This window comes from Limanda limanda, chromosome 6 (assembly GCF_963576545.1).
Source record: "Limanda limanda chromosome 6, fLimLim1.1, whole genome shotgun sequence".
NCBI classification, from domain to species: domain Eukaryota; kingdom Metazoa; phylum Chordata; class Actinopteri; order Pleuronectiformes; family Pleuronectidae; genus Limanda; species Limanda limanda.
Window position 1 is genome coordinate 18,137,031 of NC_083641.1, and position 22,380 is coordinate 18,159,410.

At 40.9% G+C, this 22,380-nt stretch overlaps 2 protein-coding genes across 2 annotated transcripts; one reads left to right on the forward strand and one right to left on the reverse strand.

The window, feature by feature from the left end:
- The first annotated feature begins 380 nt into the window (after positions 1 to 380).
- On the forward strand, positions 381 to 6,809 carry ap2s1 (adaptor related protein complex 2 subunit sigma 1). The gene is made up of 5 exons (XM_061073751.1): positions 381 to 524; positions 1,449 to 1,598; positions 2,077 to 2,190; positions 3,905 to 3,964; positions 4,854 to 6,809. Exons 1-5 carry the CDS (start codon positions 522 to 524, stop codon positions 4,953 to 4,955), a joined length of 429 nt encoding a protein of 142 aa, XP_060929734.1. The 5' UTR covers positions 381 to 521; the 3' UTR covers positions 4,956 to 6,809.
- On the reverse strand, positions 6,613 to 20,485 carry rab4b (RAB4B, member RAS oncogene family). The gene is made up of 8 exons (XM_061073752.1): positions 20,329 to 20,485; positions 16,270 to 16,350; positions 14,977 to 15,091; positions 14,826 to 14,888; positions 12,160 to 12,314; positions 11,720 to 11,815; positions 11,381 to 11,551; positions 6,613 to 11,253 (listed from the first exon to the last, which is right to left on the reverse strand). The coding sequence occupies exons 1-7, from the start codon at positions 20,342 to 20,344 to the stop codon at positions 11,436 to 11,438; spliced, it is 642 nt and encodes a 213-aa protein (XP_060929735.1). The 5' UTR covers positions 20,345 to 20,485; the 3' UTR covers positions 6,613 to 11,253; positions 11,381 to 11,435.
- Positions 20,486 to 22,380: the final 1,895 nt, after the last annotated feature.

A 22,380-nucleotide genomic window follows, 5' to 3' on the forward strand; every position in this document is an offset into this window, starting at 1 on the left:
ATTATTATATTATATTAATGTATTATTATAATATATTATATTATATTACATTACATTACATTACATATATTATATTTGACATGGTAAATACGGACACTGCAGTTTGTTAGACGTAATAAGGCATTATAACGCTTATTTAATGATTCCAATTTAGTAATAAAAAGAATACATTATTCATTAGTAAGTATTATTAATAGTGTTTTGTTACTGCAAATTAAATGCTTCTACGGCAGAAAACAGCAATTTACGACCTTTTTTTGCTTCTCATGTGATCCACAGCGCGAAGGGCCGCTGGTGCTTGTAGTTTCAAATGACCTTCTGTCTGTTCTCAACGCGACGGTAGGAACTACATCCTCCAGCATGCAGCGCAATTCAGCCTAGTTTAGCTCTTCCGGTTAGCTCGGGGAAGATAGCGGACGAGCGGTCGAAGAAAATACTGATGTTTTTGTCTGAATTCCTGGAATAATCGTTCAGGAACGAGCTGCTGTGAGGTTTCAAAGGTCCAACTTCTGGAGACGAAAATGGTGAATATGTCCGAGATGAACACGGGTCCAGTAGCTTCTCATTCCATTAGCCTGTTAGCGTTGGATGCGCCTTCAGTCAGTAGGACACGTTAGCCACAGCTAGCTAGTACGTTAGCTCACTTGTCATCGCAGACTAGGGCCACATATGTGAAGTCAGGATGTTTTACCTCACACACTAACCTCTAGTGAGCTGAAGTGAATCACACATCATTTAGTTTTACTCTCTCTAATGTCTCATTCTATTCTCATGTCCAGATAAACGGGTGCGGCTCAGCGAAGACTAGCTGTCACGTTAGCTTAAGCTAACAGGTATTTTTTCTCCACAGTTAAACAGCTGCACAGTTTAACGAGAGCAGCATAAGTTAGCAGGATATGAATTGTGTTTATTAATATGTTACTAGCAGGCGATGGTCGTGGCCGACAGAGGAGCGGTCGATGGGCTCTGTGTGTGTCAGAGCTCGACGTGGAAGAAGAAGCTACTCAGATATTGTAGATTAATAGATTACTAACACCACAAATTCAAAAAGCCAAACCACGACTCAAAGTACTTCATTGAAAAACACTGACGTTAAATCGCGTAATCAAGATCAGTACTTAACCCTTTTGTATGGAAAGTGACTCAAACAATATGAAATGAATATTTTACTACCAATTATTCTTGCTCCCTTTGTATACAATGTGGAGTAGTTTATATTTTCTTAAATATAAGATAAATGTACTGAAGTAAAATGTACAATATTTCCTTCTGAAATGCAGTTTAATAGAAGAGGGCGAGAATACTTAAAGTACCTTTTTAGTACAGTGCTTGAGTGGCTGTACTTAGTAACATTTCATTGATGGCCACATCCTATTGACACATATTTCCGTAAACTACTCCCGTTCTAATCTTATTTGTCTTCCTGTGTTTTTTCTTCCATCACATAGATCCGCTTCATCCTCATTCAGAACCGAGCAGGGAAGACGCGACTGGCCAAATGGTACATGCAGTTCGACGATGACGAGAAGCAGAAGTTGATTGAGGAAGTTCACGCTGTGGTTACTGTCCGGGATGCCAAACACACCAACTTTGTGGAGGTATGGGATCCGTCAGTATCTTCTGTATACATGTGTGGTTCTTTATTTTTGTGGGTGGTTCGGGGACATGCCCAGATCTCCTACTTTGTTTAGTAGAACCAGGCCTTGTTTCAATGACCACAGTGTAATGACTGAAACCGCGCTGTCGTTAAAAATCTCAGTCGTGGCCACTTCACAGTAAAATAATTGAGTGACTCATGTGTGTCCCACATTACAAGCTTTTTCCACAAGCTACTTAAACAAATCATAAAGCAGTTTTCACAATTCCTAAAGCGATTCGAGGAAAGAACTCAGTGGGTCGTATTCGAGACAATGACACTTCCCATCAGTTTTATGATGCAATATGTTCCAAGTAATTATAGATATACTGGGTGTGTATTATCTCAAAGTTTCAAAGCTTAAGCTCAACTTAAGCTGCTGCTGTCATAATATGAGGGGGCAAAAATGTTGAGAGCTTTTTTCTCTGTTGTTCTCAAAGTTCAGGAACTTCAAGATCATTTACCGGCGTTATGCTGGCCTGTACTTCTGTATTTGTGTGGACGTGACGGATAACAACCTGGCATACCTCGAGGGAATCCACAATTTTGTTGAGGTAACAGACACACAAACACATGATGTATAGATTTAGCAAGTGAACTATGATGATTTGGTTCTCATGGTTCGATTGCTTCCTGGAATGTCTGTTGATGATTTCTTTCAAGATGTTCTGTCCTCTTCTGTCTTGCTTCTCCTTATTAAACCTGGACACTTGTGAGATACATGGGGCTTCAATCAAATTCAAATGTTTTTTTGTTCAGGATTTAAGTTTACTTGTGATACACCTCACATTGGAAAACAATTGCTTTCCACACTGACTTCAGGATTTGGATTATCAGCTTGTTGCAAGTAAAACAAATGAGTCACAGTCAAACATTCAGCATGACCGTTCATGTCAGTGCAAATTACCAAACACAGAGGGAGCTTCATTAAAGGGATAGTTCACCCAAAAATGAAAATTCCCTCATTATCTACTTACCACAATGCAGATGGAAGGGCGGGTGTGGGGTCATCCAAGTTCCCATAAGCCCCGACATTCAAGCTCGACTTGAAACAGCCTCATTTACACCATGTCTTTAGCCTAAATGTCTGCTGTGATCCACGTGTGAATGCGGCTCCAGATGAGGCAGTGGTATCCCCCGAGTCTCATAGAGCAAAATGTGTCTGTGTAGATAATTACATTACGTGGAAAGAAACAAGTTTGCCCACGTTTTGAGAAAAAAATGTGTGAAGAGCGATAATTGTGGCTGTGAGCTTAAGTTGAACAAAACTTTCATAAATGGTATAAAACCCTTTTCCAGACATATTTCTGTGAAACGCATATTTCTATTGTCTCTTGATTGAGCTGCACATTGTCACTTATGAGTTTAGAGTTACTATTATACACAGTGTGGTGCAATTAACGTGCTAAAGGAGTCAGCGGAAGAAATATCAAGGGGCAATTTTAACCTTCGAAGAATATATAGAGGGATTTATTCTAAATCTTGGTTGTTATGTGAAGGCATTAGACAGCTAAAGTCCGGTCTTATCACTTAGTTGAAGTGCTGTTTAACTGCTTTTTCTTTTTCTAATAGTATTCAGTTTAATAAATCAAATAGCAGCAGCTCAAACTGACCCTGGAGTACGATCGACTGTTTGTTCAGGACAGAACAAACAGTCGTTTTCTATCCAGGGCCGTCAGGAGTGAAGGTCATTGGATGTAATGTTTGACTATAAAGGAATGCACGTACACGCACTCTGAAGCACACAACCGTCTTCATTTTCTACTTTTTAAACTTGTTGTTTGCAACCGGCCACGTACCCGACGAGAAACAACCCATTCAAAAATTAATCCTGTTGATTTGTTTTTCATCATATTTTTTCTCTATGCCCAAGTTAATACAAAAGGAGATGAAGTGCACGTCCGCTTGCTACGGGACGTCACGTCGCTCATTTGAACAGTCACTGATGCTAATTTGAAACAAGGGGTCTGTAATTCGGTCACGCTCCGTGACAATATATCAATGCTTCAAAATAATTGCACAGGGAAACAAGATAAGGACCACATTCATTTTAATTTGGTGTGTTTTATATGGATGTGTTTGTAGTGGAAATTAGCTTATTACATGGTTGTTAAGTGGCTTCTGACGCCTCCATAGTGTCAGTTTATTTCTGCACCAATGGGTCACATTAAAACATTATTACCGCATTAATATATATATATTTTTTTCTAATGTATTCTTAGATTATCTGTTATCTGATGAATTCCTGTTCTCGTCTTTCCTTTTAAGGTGCTGAATGAGTATTTTCACAACGTGTGTGAACTGGACCTGGTGTTCAACTTCTATAAGGTAAGAAAAACACTATCTTTTACCTTGTGAGATTCTCAAACGATTTAATCAACACCTTGATCGAGCAGAAGGAGCAGAGGTGAAAAGGCAGACGAGAACACTTCTTTCATCACAATACCATGGCAACCAATTAAGTACTTACAACTAGAAATAACTCACTGAGTGAAATCCATCTAAACGATTATCCTCTATATTTTTCATAGAAGGAAACGCTAAGCAGCAAACACCTCCGACACCCAACCCCCCCCCAGCCGCTGTCAGTGTTGTTGCTAATTAGCGAAAGCATATGAACATCCGCCCACGTGCTAGCACAAAGCAATTTGATGCAGTGTTACAACCAGAAGTGAAAATTGTTTATCATTAATTCGCTCTCTTTCTCTTCTACTGATTCCAAACTAAAAGGTTTCAAAGCCTTAGTGACTCACTACTCGCGTTATAGTTAAATTCTAGTCATACAATTAATTTTTTCTGAGCACCTTGTAACACCGGTAACATCGACTATAGTCAACATTGTTTCTTAGTCTTTGCTGTATTGGTATGTAGTCGTATGGATGTAGCCGGATCTCTCCAGTCAGAGTTAGTCATGTGCGCTAATGTTAGCGTCTCAGTGTGTTTTGTCACCCACTGGTTATTTTGACATTTCGATGACACAGCAGTGGAGTTCTCATGCTGACCACAGGCCAGGTGATGACTGGACAATGTAAACATCATTTTCCAGAAACCTCAACAGTTTCATGTGTAGAGCAGGAGATAATGTCCCTCTGGGTTTAGTAACAACATGTGGTTTGTGGTATCTGAGCTCTGTTTTCGTCCTTAATTTCCACAATCCTGTCATTTCCTTTCCTACCCTCTAACGTACCGCCTCTCTCTCTCTCTCTGTGTTTCTAAGGTGTACACGGTGGTGGATGAGATGTTCCTCGCTGGAGAGATCAGGGAGACCAGTCAGACCAAGGTCCTCAAGCAGCTCCTCATGCTCCAGTCGCTCGAGTAGAAACAAGACAACCGTCCTCCCTACCTGCTCGGCGTTCTGCTGCCCTGGGACCTGCACCAACCTCCTGTTTCTCTGGAAAGGATCCCCATCATTGTCTTTCAGGAGGATTTTTTTTTTTTAAATAGAAATACACAATATTGTTTACATATGATATATAATGTAGAAGTTCAGTAAATCTCTTTGTTATGGCAGTCTATGGCTACATCCATACTACTACGTTTTCTTTTGAAAAGCATCAACTCTGCGAGTTCACACTAACAATAATTCACACTAGAGACTTTAAAACTGAGAAGTTAAGAAACGTTGCTGACTTTGTTTCAGCTCGAAAACTGCATGGCGCGGGTTTGTCCTGACGGGCATAAACACAGATGTATGGAAAAGGTGGTGAAGAAAGTCTGGCAGTTGCTGATTGGGTCTCACAACGTATCCTTCGCTTATTCATCAGACTCCTATCGTGTTTTTCCTGCAAATACTAGAACGCACAGGTCAGTGTACCTCAGTGGTCAAGAGATTTCACGCATGCTAGTATAAGATTAAACCTGATATGGATCCGCTTGTGGGGGACAGGTGTGTAGGTCGTTTATGTTTCAAAGTGGCATTTGCCAACAGAATCGTAGTAGTATGGATGCAGCCTCTGTTAAAATACTTTTGTGTTGTATTCTTGATGAAGTCACTCGATACAAAGGCTGTACATTTCAACATGTTGACATTTCGTATACCATTTCAGTTACAGTCAGCTTTATATTGGGTTGCCTTGTCCTAACGCCAGAGGCAGCAGAAATTAGTAATTTCATGTTGTTAGTAATTGCATTCATCTCTATTGAGTGTGGAAACACTGACATAAATCCATCAGTGTGACACTGCTACCCCCTCTTCCCCCTCCTCCTCCTTCTGTCCTCCCTTTATTAACCTCAACTTTCATTTAATGGCACTATTAGAACTAACAAGCACCTGTATGTGTATAAAGAAGGTGTGTAATGATCGGATGTTTGCATTGAGAACTTAAAATCACCGGGCAGCCGTCTCTATGAAACCACGCAAGCAAAGACCTGGCAAGTGTTGCAAGTGTTGGACTCACCAAGGCTGCTCTGCGTTTTAAATCTGGATCACAGTAGAAAGCAAACTCCAACTAGAAAAGGCCCTTTAAAGCAATCGACCCAGTGCGGCAAGTCCCTAATTGACTGGAGTGTACTTAGGACGAGTACCATTGTGACTGTGTTATGACAACCTGGTGTTCTCACGGATGATGAGAAACGCAGTTAGTTATGTTAACTCAAGATGGCGTCTGTAATCATCTTATGTGGTGCTCGTTGGTCACACTTAAAACGCAAATGCACCCAGACGGAATAAGACCCGGGCAAAGAGGATATTTTACACAAAGCAGATTCTGTGACGCTTGCTTCGATTGGTTTGTGCGTTCGCGTGTGTTGAATATTGTGAAATGAACAGTCATTCCAGTGAAACTCTTGAGTCTGAGCAGTATTTACATGTTTAAGATCCATACAACAAACTGGTTTTTAAATTTCCTCAGAAGCTTCATGAACTTGAAATTGACACAAAAAAAAGGCCAAAACTTTGCTGGACTTCGATGTTGATGAAATTCCTTTTCATACTCTGATTTAACAAGATCCACTCAGAGAGGCAGTTTCAAGCGTCATTGTTGTTTAACAATTTGTTTATTGTATGGTTAAATCTGGCATTATTACTGAAACATGTTCTGCTTCCCTTCTCATCCACATGTGAGTTTATTGGTGGAAAATGTGTGCGTGTGTGTGTGTATGTATTGTCTCCAATTCAACTACCCACATCAATATGTCCCATTATATGTAAATAAACAGATGAAGTGATACATGAGCATTGACTGTTTCTGATCAATCAATATGAAAAGGACATTTTTCCCAAAATTAGATCCTGACACTGTCCAACATTATCTGATAAATAAGATGTATAAAATTAGGTTCTATTTATTCTCATACATGTACCTTTTTAACCATATGTTAGCTTGATGAGTAATAAAGTATGTATTAGATTTGAACAAAACATGTTATCAACTGGCTGAACCAATGGGCTCTGAAGGTCTAGAAAGCCACTAACTGGTGACTTGCCTGTTCAGTACCTTAGCACCATCTAGTGGCCAAACATCTTCCACAGTAAATAATACAATGTAGTTATGAGGTCATCCTGACAGCTTGTCTCGGATCGATAAATCAGTCAATATATCCACATCAGCTACATTAAGCCACTCTAGCTGTTACTGCATCGACCCAGAAACATAAATCCAGACAATTGGACACAGAGGACATTTACTCTTCATCACTCGAGTCCTGTGATATCCTAACATCGCCCCGACTGCCTTCCACAACAAATGACTTGCCTGAAGAATGGAGGTTGAGCCGAATGAATCATGTACACAGATTCAATTGTTAAACTTACAGGTCTGTTAACTCAGCAGAGCCATAAACCTGATGCAAGACAAGTTGTTGCTAAACTAGAATTACCGCCCTGTGGTGGTGTGCCTCAGCCAAACAGTGTAGCTTCAGTATACACACATTTTTTTCAGACTTTTCCAGTCACCGTGACCTTTCACCACTGAAATATAATCAGTTAATCTTTTCGTCTAAGTGACAACTGGTCAAACAGAAATTAAAATATCATGTTCAAGGGGCCAAAAACAACAATTGTGAGGCGACTTTAACCTTTGACGACCTACATGCTATTAGCTCATCCGAGATTGTAAGTGAACATTTTAATTTCATTTGAAAGAATTCTCTGGAGAAAAGGCTTGTGTGAGGTCACAGTGACCTTTGACCTCCAAAATCCTACATGTCCAAATTAATTTTTGTACCAAATTTGAAGAAATTCCCACAAGGCCTGAAAAAACACAATGTCTCCGGCCGTTGAACAGGAATAGAAACCTAAGATTCATAAACACTCATGATTGGAATAAACTTTAAACAACTGAGCATTTTAACAGGAAGTTAACATTAACATGCAGAAGACAGGTGGTACTGGAAAAACAAGCAGTTTACTGGGAATTGCATAATCATAATCAATGAGCAACACTCACACACAAGACAAATTGTATTTACAGCACAGGTTAGTAGAGATGTACAGTAGTATTAAGGTTGATTATACAACATTAGTTACTAGGCAACAACTGCGTTGGATTGCATTCATCACACGATTGAAGAGGTGAGAAAATGAAGTTTATCATATGGCTATTTGGATCAGCTCTTACTGACTGTACTAAGAATACATACAAATGAATGCAGGCTCCCTCTGGTTCTACAGTGTCTAACCACTCAGATGTTTTGATAACTGACTCGTGACTGAGTGATCAGAGATGTTGCTGCAGCTCAGGAAGTCAACATCCTATCATCTTTACCTCCATGTCAGCAGGAAGTGAAAAACAAACACGCCTCATGACAGTAGACAAAAACAATTAAATCGAATTAAGACTTTCAGTTGTTATTTAGTAAGAAATGATTAACATCTACAATTAAAATGTTTATTACAGTTCAAGTCAAATAAAATGTACAATTCTATAGTTACAGCATACAAACAAAATATGAAAATTCAAAAGTAAAAGTGCACTTGCAGAAGGAGACAAACTATCACACTATTGCCAATATTTTATGATTTTTTCCCCCTGACCATCTGTCTCTTGATATCCGATAATATCTCATGTCGCTCCTCGGCGTGCTGGCTCACAGGAGCTTAAACACATATGGTTTTCTTTCAACATTCATTTCGGTATTTCGCCTTGGGACACCCGCCTCCGCGCTGTCGCCCAGAAACTATTTTAAACCACGCCGGTCCTGACTGGCAGGCAGATGTGACGTCGGCCACTAGAGGGACTTCCTCCTTCTACAACAAACCCGTGGTCATGTCATCACCTCAGACTTCCGGTTCTAGGAGCATCCTCTCAGACAGCAGGTGGATCCCAACAGGCCAGCAAACTGTTCATAGGGCGAGCTAACCACACGGTCGCTGAGCGCTACCTGAACGCTGCATAGCTTCCTGAGTTAAGTAGCTAGCCACCATACTAGCTACTCACCACTTCCAACTTTAACAGAGGAGATAACAATCATGGACCCTGCCCTCACCATGGACAAGAGCAAGGAACTGCAGAGGTTGTGAACATGCAGTAACACGATCTCGGGGGCAGATACCCACTCTGTGTGTTCAGCATGCCTCATGCTGGACCACGCCTGAGAATCGCTAACTTCTCAAGGCGCCTGTGAGCATTGTGCATGCCTTTCCATAAAAACCCGCTAGTGCCCCAAGCTAGCTTGTCAGTGGTGGATCCTATGATGGGACAGCCGTCCTCCATCCACAGGAGTCAGGGAGAGCACCCAGGGAAACACCATCCCTGCAGGAGCCAGCAGGACGCCGTGGCATCGCTACATGACCCTGCCGAGCATGAAACCGACCGGAGGTCCGGACATGGTGTGATCATGAGGGATGGCTCCGACTCGGTGGATGACTCCATTAGCCTCGGCTCTGATTGGAGGGGAGGTGGACGTGGAATCCACTTTCACCCCACCAGCTGCGAAGCTGAAGACTGATGATGATGCATGCAGCCCAAACCCGGCTTGCAGCACGGACCTGCACCATGTCTGTAAGAAAGCAGCGACTAAGCTTGGCAATGCGTGGGTTGAAGTTTGCAGGCAGTTTTTGTTATGATATCCTTTGGGCTGGGTCAGTGTGACCTGTTCTCTCAGTGGTGCAGACAGAAGCAGTGCAGTTTTGGTTATTAACTCACAACCTCATATTCCCAGCAGCGCCACAAGCGTCAGTGTCATACAGAAAGAGGAAACCGTGTTTGAGAGGGGAATTTCCCAGGTTCTCTTTGGGACAACGCAGGGCCGGCTCTCAGGACAAAACATCTGGGTTGGCTCAACAAACATTGTGCAGCAGAGCTGCTTCGTGCTCAGTAATCAGAAGTGAAAACTACTCAGCGGGTTAAATCCAGGTTCCTGACATTTATCAAGGCGCACTTACAGCCATGCATGATTCAACAGCGTTGAGCTGCTGTAAGGGAACTGGGTGGGCGGCTGAAAAGTTTCCCCAAACATGGCACTGAGGCAAAACCAACTGTGGTTTCCTGTGACGTCCCTCATGCAGTATGTGCATGTAGAACAGTGTGAATCAAAGGGAGGTCATGGAGAGAGAAAAATCGCAGCAGGAGGAGTCAGAATCAGTTTTAGTTTTGCAGAGACTGATGACGCTTGGTTTGTCTTTCACTGTGATCGGAACAGAGACTTGAACATGGTGTGAATCTGATGACATATCTATAGATTTTTGAGACTTTGGGATAAAATAAAGAGCATTAGTTCTCTTTTTTTGTGCTTTCAACCTGAACCACAAGCTTCTCTATGTGGATGTAGAATGATGTGACAGGACCAGTTCCTATCACACATTAGAGACATAGAGACTGGGAATAATATACTGTAGATCCACAATATTAAGTATATTACTAAGGCCAATACTCTACATTAAAACTATGCATTTTAAGGCAAACCAAAAAAAGACTTAAACACACATCAGAGTGACTAACCTGGGTTCTACAATAGGACTTTAAGTGTCAATTTAAAAATCAGAAATAACTGATGAGCTGCCTCAGTCTTAAGATCAGATAAAAATTAACAGCCAAAACCTTGGAAACCTTCGTAAATATTTGAATAACATCTGGTTTAAATTTCTATATGAAAATTTCGCGTTGAAAATCTGTCTATGTTTAGACTCTTTATAACTCAGTCACCATCAATACAACTCTGAACTTATAAGTACAGTGAACATAATGGCAAATAAAAACATATCATCGAAAATAAAGTCAAAAGCGCCGACCAAACGAATCATGAGTCCTACCAGACTGTCTGAATAATGAACAGATGCAACTCAATTTACAGATAATAACTTACAAACAATGACGTGCAAATGCAGAAAGCATGAGATTGTTACTGAAACCAGGATGAAAAAAATAAACACAGAGAGAAGAACAGCAGGGCAGCCTATACACACAACCCTCGACTTATCCATGTCTGGTCAGTGACTTGAGAAAGTAATTGTTGAAGAAGAGGAGGATTCCCCGTCTTTACGATAGCAGTGTGTTCATAATGAGGGGTTTCCCTGTCCAGACACAGGGGCAATGCTGACCCCCTCAGGTAAGATGTAGTGACTCTTACCAGAGGTCAGGGGTCAAGGGGTTGCAGTGATCTCCACGATCATTTGTCCAGGTGATCCAAGGTGTGTGAGTCCGCAGAGAGAGGGACGACACACCGAAAAACACCTGGAGCTGAGATGTGAGAAGAGAAAGGAGATGAGGAGGTAATCACTCATTCATCAATACTGAGTAAAATAAAAAAGAAACTAGAGGTGTATTTAAATGTACCACCGCTACAGCCTTAAGAACACACACTGACCTGTAGGGGGTGCCCCGTCTCCGTCGGCCTGTAGGTGAGCGTAGGGTCACGATCCCTAGCAATTACAATGCTGCTTATTCTGTGCGGGGGTGCCTCTCGGCTGCCGCAGCTGCCTCAACGACGCATCTCCATACTGGATACCTGAACCCATCCTCTCTGGGTCTAACTCACCTGCGAAAGAAATGAAAACTGTTGGCAACGCAGACATGTGCAGAACGATACACTGGACTCAAGGTCCTCACAGGTTCACTTACTCATGCACAGAGATCAAAGTAAACACGTGCAAACGTCTGCAAACCTGCACACGGACGCTCAACCTCCTTATCAAACAAAGTCTACCTGATTCTATCTTGTTGAGGATGATGCGAGCGCACTTCAGAAAACCCTCCTCCACATTCTCCCCTGTCAGAGCACTGGTCTCCAGAAAAATCAGCTCTTCATGGACATGAAAATACAAGAAACAAAAAAATTAGACAAGAGACACAATCGGCAAGCATCCATGGAAATAGGGACTGGGAAACTAACCGAAAATGTAAAACCTGTATAGGGTTTTTTACGTATCCAAAGATTGATTTATTTTTTGTTTTTGTACCCGACCTAATTTTCAAGGTTAAAGTGGAGGAGTGTGTCTCATAATATAATTGCTCATTAATCCTAATCGATGTAAAAGTTTGAAATTATCGTGATATTGATTTGAAAGTCGCCAAGCCCTACATGAAAAGCAATCAATCAAAAAAAGAGACAAACTGGAAATGTGTGATGAATTTCACATCACTTACCGTTCTCCTGAGCAAAGCGAGAGGCCTCTAAGAAGGTCACCTCCCTGTCTGCGTCCAGGTCTTTCTTGTTGCCGCACAGGATAATAACAATGTTGGGACTCGCCAGTGTCCGTGCATCTGTCAGCCAGTTGGTCAGGGCATTATATGTCTCCCGGCTGTGAGACAGGAGGACAGATGGACACCATGTTGTTTACTGCTGAGGGTAAAGCATCGCCCTTTAATATGTTAAACTGAATTTATTTTTCTTTATCTGCACAGACTCCTTTTTATTAATAATTAGCATTCTTGCTAGAATCTGGCACATTAACAGTGTTTTATACTGATGTTCATTGACATGCTCTGTCTCTATCAAATACATAAATAAACACGCGTGTGAATATTTTTGCCTCCATAAACACACAATGTTGTATAAACAAAGTCCTGGCCTGTTGGAGACTATGGAGATATTTCAGTTCCTTAAATAAGCTCTCGTAAAGTTGTGCATGTACTTTTACTTTCCTTCCTCAAACCGTATCCTCATATAAACACATGAGGATCATCAGCAGGTTATTTCCATCTCAGATGTATCACAAGGGCTAAAGTTACTGTTTGCTAGTTGAAAAATATAGGATGGCTGAACAAAAACCAACAAGCACAACATTAACATGTTTAACTTAAGAAATCAAACAAACTTCATGTTTGGTTTGTGTATAATGGCAAAGGAAGAGAATGTTTATTAATGACTTTTAAAGACTATCTTAATAACTTGGTAAAACACAATCACATACAACTTCATAATACACAGTTATAATGTAAATATTTAGTAAGAAGGATAAAGAGTTTGCCTTCTGAAAGAGAAAACTAATCTGTTCCACTGGCTGCCAAGAAAAGCCAAAATGCAGCAACTAAATATTTCATCAAGACCAGAATATAAAGCTCTATTTATACTTATTATAAAAACAATAGTCAAGGATTGCAATGTGTTATGGCTTTTAAAGTAAATTAAAATTAAGCAAAACAAACGCTGGTTAAAGAGAGCGTAACAAAGCAAGCTCTGCTCAAAGCTAACAACAAACAACCTTATTATCTAGGGGCTGGGTAGCATCGATCAGCAGAGTCGCCTCTTGTATACACATGATTTCATGTGATTAATCTACTTTCAGATTTAACAAATTTAATTTACTTTATCAAAGTAGCTCCAGAGAACAAAAGGACAAAAAGCTTGAGAAGAAACAGAGTGTTTGCAGATGCTGCTTTTTCACTTTGTCCATAAGAAACAGTTTGTCAACTGTTTTGTTTTTTTACAACTTTACTTTCAGTTGTGCAATCTGCCTTCAAACTTCGAACCTTTTTAACTTTCCTGTTACAACCTTTGTTGGAAGGTGATCACAATTATCATGGAAACTTCTTTGTACTGACGCCACTACTGATCACCATGGAGACAGGACCCTGGTGTCCGTGGTAACGTGAGGCCGGTAAGCTGAAGGGTGTGGGTCAGTGGAGTTTTGTTTAACAGCTGCTTTCACTGACAGATTAAGAATGACTCTCGCTCCTCGTCCACACACTGATGAGACCAAGCAGCTCAGTCACAATCCGCTTCACATGTTCTCTTCTGTTCCTTCCACCTTTACACCTGTGAAAAGTGATACAAGTCTCTATCTCCCACTCAAGTTTTCCATCGCCTCCTTTTTGTGCTCCCTCCCTCTCTCTTTCCCTCCTCCCTGCAGTATTCTCCGTCCACTCTCCGTTTTCTTCCTCTGGGGACACTTTTGGTGATGGACTTTTGCTTTCTATTCTGTTGCTGGCTGCCAGAAGACACCTCTATATTACAGCTCCTGTCACACTGCCCTCCATCGCCCTCCACTCCAGTACAGACACTTCAGTATCACAAACACACACTATATTATTTTCCTATCTCTCTGCATCACTGCATTCACAACCGCTCGAATGCAACTGTAAGCTAGTGAAATTCAGACGAGTGAGTAGATTCTGGTGCATATTCATTGTAGGTATAGTCAAAATTTCTGGAGATGTTATGGACAGATGATACAGACTGAAATCAACAATATACTGTATGTGTTTATTCACACCAACACATTATAAATAGAAAACTATTGAGAGTTAATAGTGGGTAAGTAATATTCCATTTTTAGTTTAAACCAGATTCAATTACAGCTTAAAATGTCATTTTGTCGTTTGAAGTAGTAGTTTTAATTCTGTATCACAAATAGTATAATTTGTGGTTAGGCAGAGGGACAGTTGGGTTCTTGCCTGATACTGGCTGTGCCCAACGCACTGATACTGGCATGAAATAACGACAACAACCACACAACTTCCTGCTCGGGAAACACACAACAGAGCCGTCTCTCTTGCTAACGTGCCATGCTAGCAGTCAATACAGTGCTAGAGGGAGGTACATGGTACACAACCAGATGAACACACAACAGGTTCACCAGTTGCCTCTTTTAGTATTTGAGGTCAGGCAGGACCTGTAGTAGCATTAACACGATTTGATTGGCTGCTGCCTACGTTGCCGCTTGAGAATCTGAGCAAGCAGCAAAAGCAAAGCAAAATAACGGAACCACAATGTAGAACGACAACACAGAACATGTCCCCATTCAAAGTGGATGAGCAGTGTTTCAGTTGAAGCCTCCAGCGTGTATGTGTGAGTGCAGTGATGGTTTCACCTGGTAATGTCATAGACCAGGAGGGCTCCAGCTGCTCCTCTATAGTAGCTGCGAGTTACAGAACTGAGGAGAAAACACAGACAATTTGGTTGATAATCATTCATCTATAATATCATTGACATATGGCTCAGAAACTTCAATGTGTCCTTACCGGAATCGTTCCTGTCCAGCAGTGTCCCATATCTGCAGCTTAACTGTCTTTCCAGCCACGTTCACCACTCTGGATCCAAACTCCACGCCGATGGTGTGGTTGGAGTCCTGTTTAACTGTGACAGGGACGCAGCGAGAAGAGTGTGAAAAATTCTATAATGAGAACTAACAGCTAAACAGAAAAATAAAGCAACTCTCCATTTCTTTCCCTAAGCATTATCATGTGGTTAATAAAGAAAAGCCTTTCCAACAGGTGCAATGCAATGGGGACTTTCAACTCTGCTCTTTGTATCTTACTTGTGATCTGTGATACGTTGGTGTGTTGTGCTTGTGTAAAACATTGAGTAGTTTGATCTTCGTACATATCACATCCACGTTGGATACAAGAGGGAGTCGAGATGAGATGAGATTAACACTGTCAACCCCTCCTCCCTCTCTCCCTCTGCACTGACAGCACTGCAACCTTACACCGCTTTAATCAAATTAATACAAGCGTGTGTGTGTGTGTGTGTGTGTGTGTATAGGTGTGTGTGTGTGAATCTCTGTGTGCTCATAAAGAAAAACTGTGGAGCTTGACACGACTACCAGCAAATATCACACTGATCATTTAGTTTTTTTTCCTACCTGCAGGTGAAACAGAAACCAGTTTTACTTGTGAGTCATCTTCAGTGTCAACTTACTAACTTTTAATAGATAATTTAAAAGAACAACTGATCCCAAACTTAAACAGTCTTATGAAGTCTTCCTTAGATATTTATATTCTCATTTATATTTTCAGTTTTCACTAGAAATGTCATCAGCACGGCTAATGGCTCGCTGTGAATTTCTGCTTTATTCTCACATAGGCTCACTTGGACATTTTCAGGACATTTCACTAGGGGGCTGACAGGAGAAGTTCAGGGAAACTTCCGGAGCAACTGACTTTTGCATTTTATCGTTATTTAACTTTTATTGTAAAGCAAATAAAAGTTATACAGGAACACTAACTGTGTATCTTCTATTTAGATTGTCTTAGTCCAAAACAGTCGAAAGCAGAGAACTATGCTGTCATGTGTTGTATCCTGCTGGCTCAATAATCATCTACTCTGGTTTGATTCATTATGGAAGTCTATGAATAACTTTCTCAGGAGGAACTAAATTCCACAGAGTCTAACCCCACAGGAGCGTGAGAGGCTTTATGTGATATGGGAATCTGTGACACTAATTACATGACAATCTGTGTAATAACACTCTAATTAATTCACTCTTATCCAACCCTGAAGCGACAAATGAGCTTTAAAGAAGGAACACTTACACTTGCTCTCAATGAACTGGTGCAGGAGGCAGGATTTCCCAGTCCCAGCACTGCCAATCACCAGGAACTTAAACAGGAAGTCTGAAAGCAGAGGAGAGGAGGAAGAGATCAATGTAACACTAAGCCTGCTGCTCTTTGCACTTCCATCCTCAGAGACAATCCGTCAGATTTCCTCTTAATCCCATTGAGCTGCTACTTTCACAGTGTTCAACAACCTTAAATTAGCCTACAAATCGCAAAGCCTAGCATGTAATCACCATAACATGCTACTTCTGATTCTAATTTAATATGCTTGTTTGTCTGAGGTGAAAAAAACAAATGTGTTTGAAGCCGTGAAGAAGCAACAGCCCTTAATAAAACATGTCATTAGAGCAAAGCCCCGGCCGTGGAGCTATTAAACTTGGTTTCGGGTAACTGACTCATCAAGGGATTGAATGACGTCAGCCAGCTGGCTGTACAGATGTTGTTGTTTTGGTGAGTCGGGTCGACACCATTGACGCATAAGATGCAGAATGACCCGGGACCCTGACATGCAAGGCCAGCACAGGCAACCTTTGTGTGCTGTGACCAAAGTTAGTGCAAAGGGCATTTGCGTGTGTAGATCCATGAGACATGAAACAATGACGATGTTCAGACCTGGAATTTACATCCATCAAATACCTGATTACTCAGTCCACATTCGGAGGTGGTCATTTCTCTGTGTGAACTAAAATGTGTCCTCCTGCACCGCATTAGAGATAGCCTACTGAAATCTGCACAATCTGAAGTACATCCTCATTCAGGCCACAACAGGCCACAACAACACTTAAGAATACAGAGGATACAACAACAAAAACAGATGACTAGAAGACAGATTGTCTTTGATGGGGATCTCAAAATAAATAAATCAATAAAATGAAACAGCAACAAAATAATGCCATGATGAAATTTTCTCCAAGCAATGGAAGATAAAGTGCAGCGATGAATTGTGCTCAGTGTTCAAAGGTATAACTTTTGTGCAAAGGTCATCGTTAACACAGCTTATCTCTAAGAAATACAATGTTTTTTCTGCTGTATTTGAGCACGTTGTGTTTTTCTGCTTTAAGTAGAATACATAGGAGAATATAAGAAAATCTGGAAATGGCTGTGTTTTTCCTAAGAATATGAGAGGAAAACTAAGATAGCACTACATAACAACTTTCCCTCTGAGCTTCTTCTTCAGTTAGAATTTGAAGGTGCAGTGTGTACTTTTTGGTTGAAGCCTAAGTGCAGGCTCTACGTGCAGGAGTAATGGTCTGGCAAATCATTAGTGTAGAGATTAGCCAGGTGAACATCCTGTGAATATTCAGCTTCACACAAGGTTAACAGAAAGAGTCACTGCGGAAAAAGAACGGAGAGATGGATGAGATAGATTTTCAGTTCCTGTGTGACATTTACCCTAATCAAGCTAGGGCTTTTGGAGCCACCTTCATCTGCCAACACACACAGCCGCTGGCTCTGTTTACGGTGCACCTTTGTTTGTTGAGGCGGATGTTTTCTCAAGCAACACAAGTCAGAGGACAAATTCGTGGTAATGGAACAGCTCCAGCAAAGCACCAGCACTTACAAGCACTTACAGTTTTTCTCCTGCAACAATCTCAACCGCACATTGTCAACGGCCATGACAGTAGGACTGACAGATTCTAAGGCTAACAGATCTGTATTAAAAGTCTGCCTCAGCATCTTCCCAGACATTACATATTCCCACGCGAGATCTACAGACAATAATCAAGCTGTCATTATGTCAAAGCAATGAGGAGAGAGGAATGCAGCACTGCCCTCTCAAAAGCAGCCTTTAAGGCGATTGTATTTATTTATTTATAAACACGTTGATATCACATAACCCCCGAGGGAACAGACTAACACTTATCTGCATTCACTTACACTGTGACAACATTTCACAAACTCAGACCTAAATTATTTTCCCCGTTTCCTCTACAGACAAAGTGCACAGAGCAATTACTATTGCAACTAACATTAAGTCATTATCGATCATTCTTCTGATATTTCCTCAAATAATAATTTGCTATTAAAATGACAGCTGTGAAAATAGTCTTCTATGCAGTGTCCAAGGGGCAGATAGGGGATATATTCTGTTAACTTTCATATATCACATTCATGTACTTTTTTTTATTTCACTATTTCCACCACTGGCCGTGCTGGAGAAGAGACAGCACAGGAGATTGAGACAGAAATCAATAAAGGGCTATTACAGCTACCATCAGAGAGATGGGAGGAGGTTTCATGCAAGGAGCGAAGGAGACAGGGAACAAGTGGAAACAGAGAGTGCAACAGAACAGGAGGATGGTGTGCATTTTAAAAACAACTGGGACTATTGTGTCAGAGCTTTTGTGCTGGGAATTCTTTAAACCAGAGTCATACTAGTCCTTTCTAGAGCCATCAAAGGCCTGCTGATGTTATTGCCAGATTATTGCCCGAAGACAAAATCAAGAAATATGTTGCAAGTTGATTATGTGCTCCAACACGTTAATAACATTCAGCGTTGTCTGCAGAGTGTGCATCACAGCTGAGCAGATGGTGGTGCAGAGTCCAACAGTGTCTTTACAGTCAGATGCACACTTGTGAAATTAAACGCTGGAAACTAAATAAACAATGACCTCTATCTCTATCATATGTGTATATACCATCTATGTTTAATGCATCACAGATGTTCTGATAGCAGTACCAGCATTGGAAATGCCTGCTATACTGTCAGAAATACTGGGTCAGGCATCCACACAAATCTATGTTCTGATCTACCACATTTTCTATAGTATTTTAGTTTCATATAGATACAACTGCAATACTCTTTATCTGGAAATCCCTTATTCTTCGCCGCTCCAACACAGCAGTTGCATTGCACTGCCAAGTCCTGTTGTTAGAAAGGCGAAGAAGTGATTCCCGGTGGTGCAGTGTCAGCCACAGCTGGCTAAAATGTCAGCAATTTGAAAATATTCCATGCCTGTAGAAGTCTCACAAGCAAAACAACAATGTGTTGTTTGCAAGAAATCAGTTTCAAGGGGTGGCACTGGTGTTTCCAATTACAAATGTAGCAATCGGCCGTAAAATAACGATAGCAATCATCACTAGCATACAGCTTTTAAAATTGGTTGTAGAAGTATTTAAAAAAAAAACAGTGGTATTGAATTGGTACTCTGTGTCAAACGATATTTAAAGTCCAGTTATCAGAATCCCTATTAGGAGTAGGGAAATATATATGTAAATAAAATACATATTTCTAAAGTCTATATCAGAAAGGTTTTCTTACATCAATCTGGATCAATATCAGCCTCAATAATAGTGTGATAGAGTATTATTGATTGATAGTGTTTTACTTATTTCTTCTGTCAGTGCTCATGGACTATGGATGTGTTACAAGAACATACTACACACATTACACCCATGTCACAGACAGGCGCAGCCATGTCTTTATTTGCTTAAAAGGCAAATGATCTGTGGTGAGAAGAGAAGTCAAATGTTACGGGAACAGAACGACACCTCCCAGCTGCTGCTCCACAGGGAACTCGGGGCTGATCCTATCTGCCTCCATCAAACAGGCCCCGCAGCTGATATCCACCCTTTAAATACTAAAACACACACACAGCACCTTCACCAAAAGCAAACAGTCTCCCAGTCCTGCAAGGTCACTGGTCCGGCTCCAGGTCCCAGTCCCCTCGGTGCTGCAGCCACGTCCTTCGAGTGTCAACATGTTATCACAAAGTGCGAAGTTTGAAGCAACTTTTACCTGGGCAGCCGCCTCACCGTCTTGTTTATCACCGTATGAGGAAGCAGCCTGCTCCGCCATTGTACGACAGAGGTGTCGGTTTGTCACAAGCTGAACGCGGGCACCTCCACCGTGTATTTAACCGGACTGTCAGCAGGAAGATGTTGTTTACTCGCCATTAAAAGACGCAGACGTGACGAGGCGGCAGGTTAGCTAGCTGCTAGCCTGAGCTAACCGTGCAGCCCGCTAACTAGCAGCGTCGCTAAGAGCCGCGCAGCTAGCGAGCTTTGAATGACAGCACAAGCCCCCCCACGTACCGTACGTCTCCGACATGTCGACCCTCGCTGTGTGGAGGACCCGGTCCGCCCTGTGGAGCTGCTCTCTCGGGTGTCTGACAGCTGTGTGCTCGCTGGGCTCACACCTCTCCCGGCTGTTTATCTGTCTACGACGCCTGAGGTTTCCTCGTTCAGCTTCCTCCAGATACACTGACTGCGTCACACGTCATCCGCCGGAGGCCGTGACGCGCGGGTGCTTGTGGTCATCACACTGTTATTATGACGTAAACAAATAACAGCAATAACATTAAAGGTAATTAAAATTAGAGGTAAACATCGATTTCACACAATGTTTATTCAACTGATCTGTATCCACTTCAAATGTTTACAGAAAGAAAACAAATGCAACGATCAACTATTTTAGCTATTCAATCAATGTCTGGAAGGATTATATATATATATATCGTTTTTCATCTTAGTGTGGAATTTGTTATACATGTTTACTATGACACCGGCTGCATCATAAACTCAATGATTCTGTTTGGTTCGTTTCACAGAATGGCAAACATGTGCCATTCTTTCACAGGATTTCTTTAATTTCAAGAATAAAACAAGACTTTACAGAATATATTAACACTTAATAATATACTAAATATATATAAACTTTACAGAATGTATCAAATCTTTACAGAATATATACAAACTTTAAACAATATATGAAGACTTTACCTGATGTATCAAAACTTTACGCCATGAATCAAAACTTTACAGAGTATATCAAGACTTTACAGAATATATCAAAATTTTAAAGAAAAAATGAAGACTTTACGGAATACATCAAATCTTTCCACAATATATCAAGACTTTACACAATGTATCAAGTCTTTATAACTTATGCACTAAATACACTAAATTAAATCGCTTCCCCTCCTCCCGCCCCCTGTATATTTAAACATATTTTGTGTACTGTTTAATTTTTTCAAATGTTATTATTAATATCCTCGTATTTATCCACATTATTGTTTATTTAACTGTGCTGTCATTTTAGCTGTATATTTTCTGTGTTACGCACTTATATTGCAAAACAAACTAATTTAAATTGGGAGTTTTCACACTGGAAAAAGACAATTGTTTACCAAATGAAAAGAAGTGAATTGGGAGCCGTATTATGCTGGTTCAACAATTAAGCATTTTCAGTGTATTATAATATGAAAATAAAAATCTGAAAGGTCAGCATTAAACCAACTTATTAGTCTTTATCATAAAGCCGAGTTCTCAAGATCTCGACCATCGTTTGAATCTTTCGGCTATTTAGGGCCCGAGCACCGATCAGTGGGAGACAGTGAGACAGTGAGACACTATTGATATTGTAAGGACGTTTTTTTTTGTTGCACACACTACATCAGTGCCCCTACTTGAACAGATCTATTAGTCTGTATGTAATAATATTGATGGCGCCACCTACTGGCAACAGGAAATAAGCTTTGTTTTACAACTATAATTCAATTTACATAAAGTTTTCACAGCGTGATCGTGATGTGCAATTAATAGTGTGGACCACTATGAGCAATTAGCAGGAAAGAATCGACATCACGTGATGGACGCAGGAAGGGAAGCGTTTATCCTCTCCGCAGTGCACAAAACGCATGCACACTTCAAAAAACATGTGCTCAGGCCCGTTCAATGCTGCATTTCAGTCCTAGAAATTGTTGTCTATTTTTGTTTTACTGTCGGAGATGGTTTAATTTAATTATTGAGTATTTCTACTTTACTGTCTTAGTACTTTTACTTGAAATGGAATGTTACTTTACTGTTTTGGTGCTTTTACCTCAGTGAATGATCCGAATTCTTCTTCCACCATTGGTTAAGTTTATTTTGTGAGAGCTGCCAACTTTTCAAAAAACCTTGGAGTGAGATTTTGTTGGGGGTGACCAACATTTTGCCACACACGTTGGTGGCTCAAATATCAGGGAATTGGAATTAATTTGGCGCTGTACCCATGTTGTGCATTCAGGTGGTTTGTGGGGCCCAAAGTCGTTGATAGGGGCGGCCTACTGGAGATGTATAACATTGGTTACATTCTGTGAAGCAAAG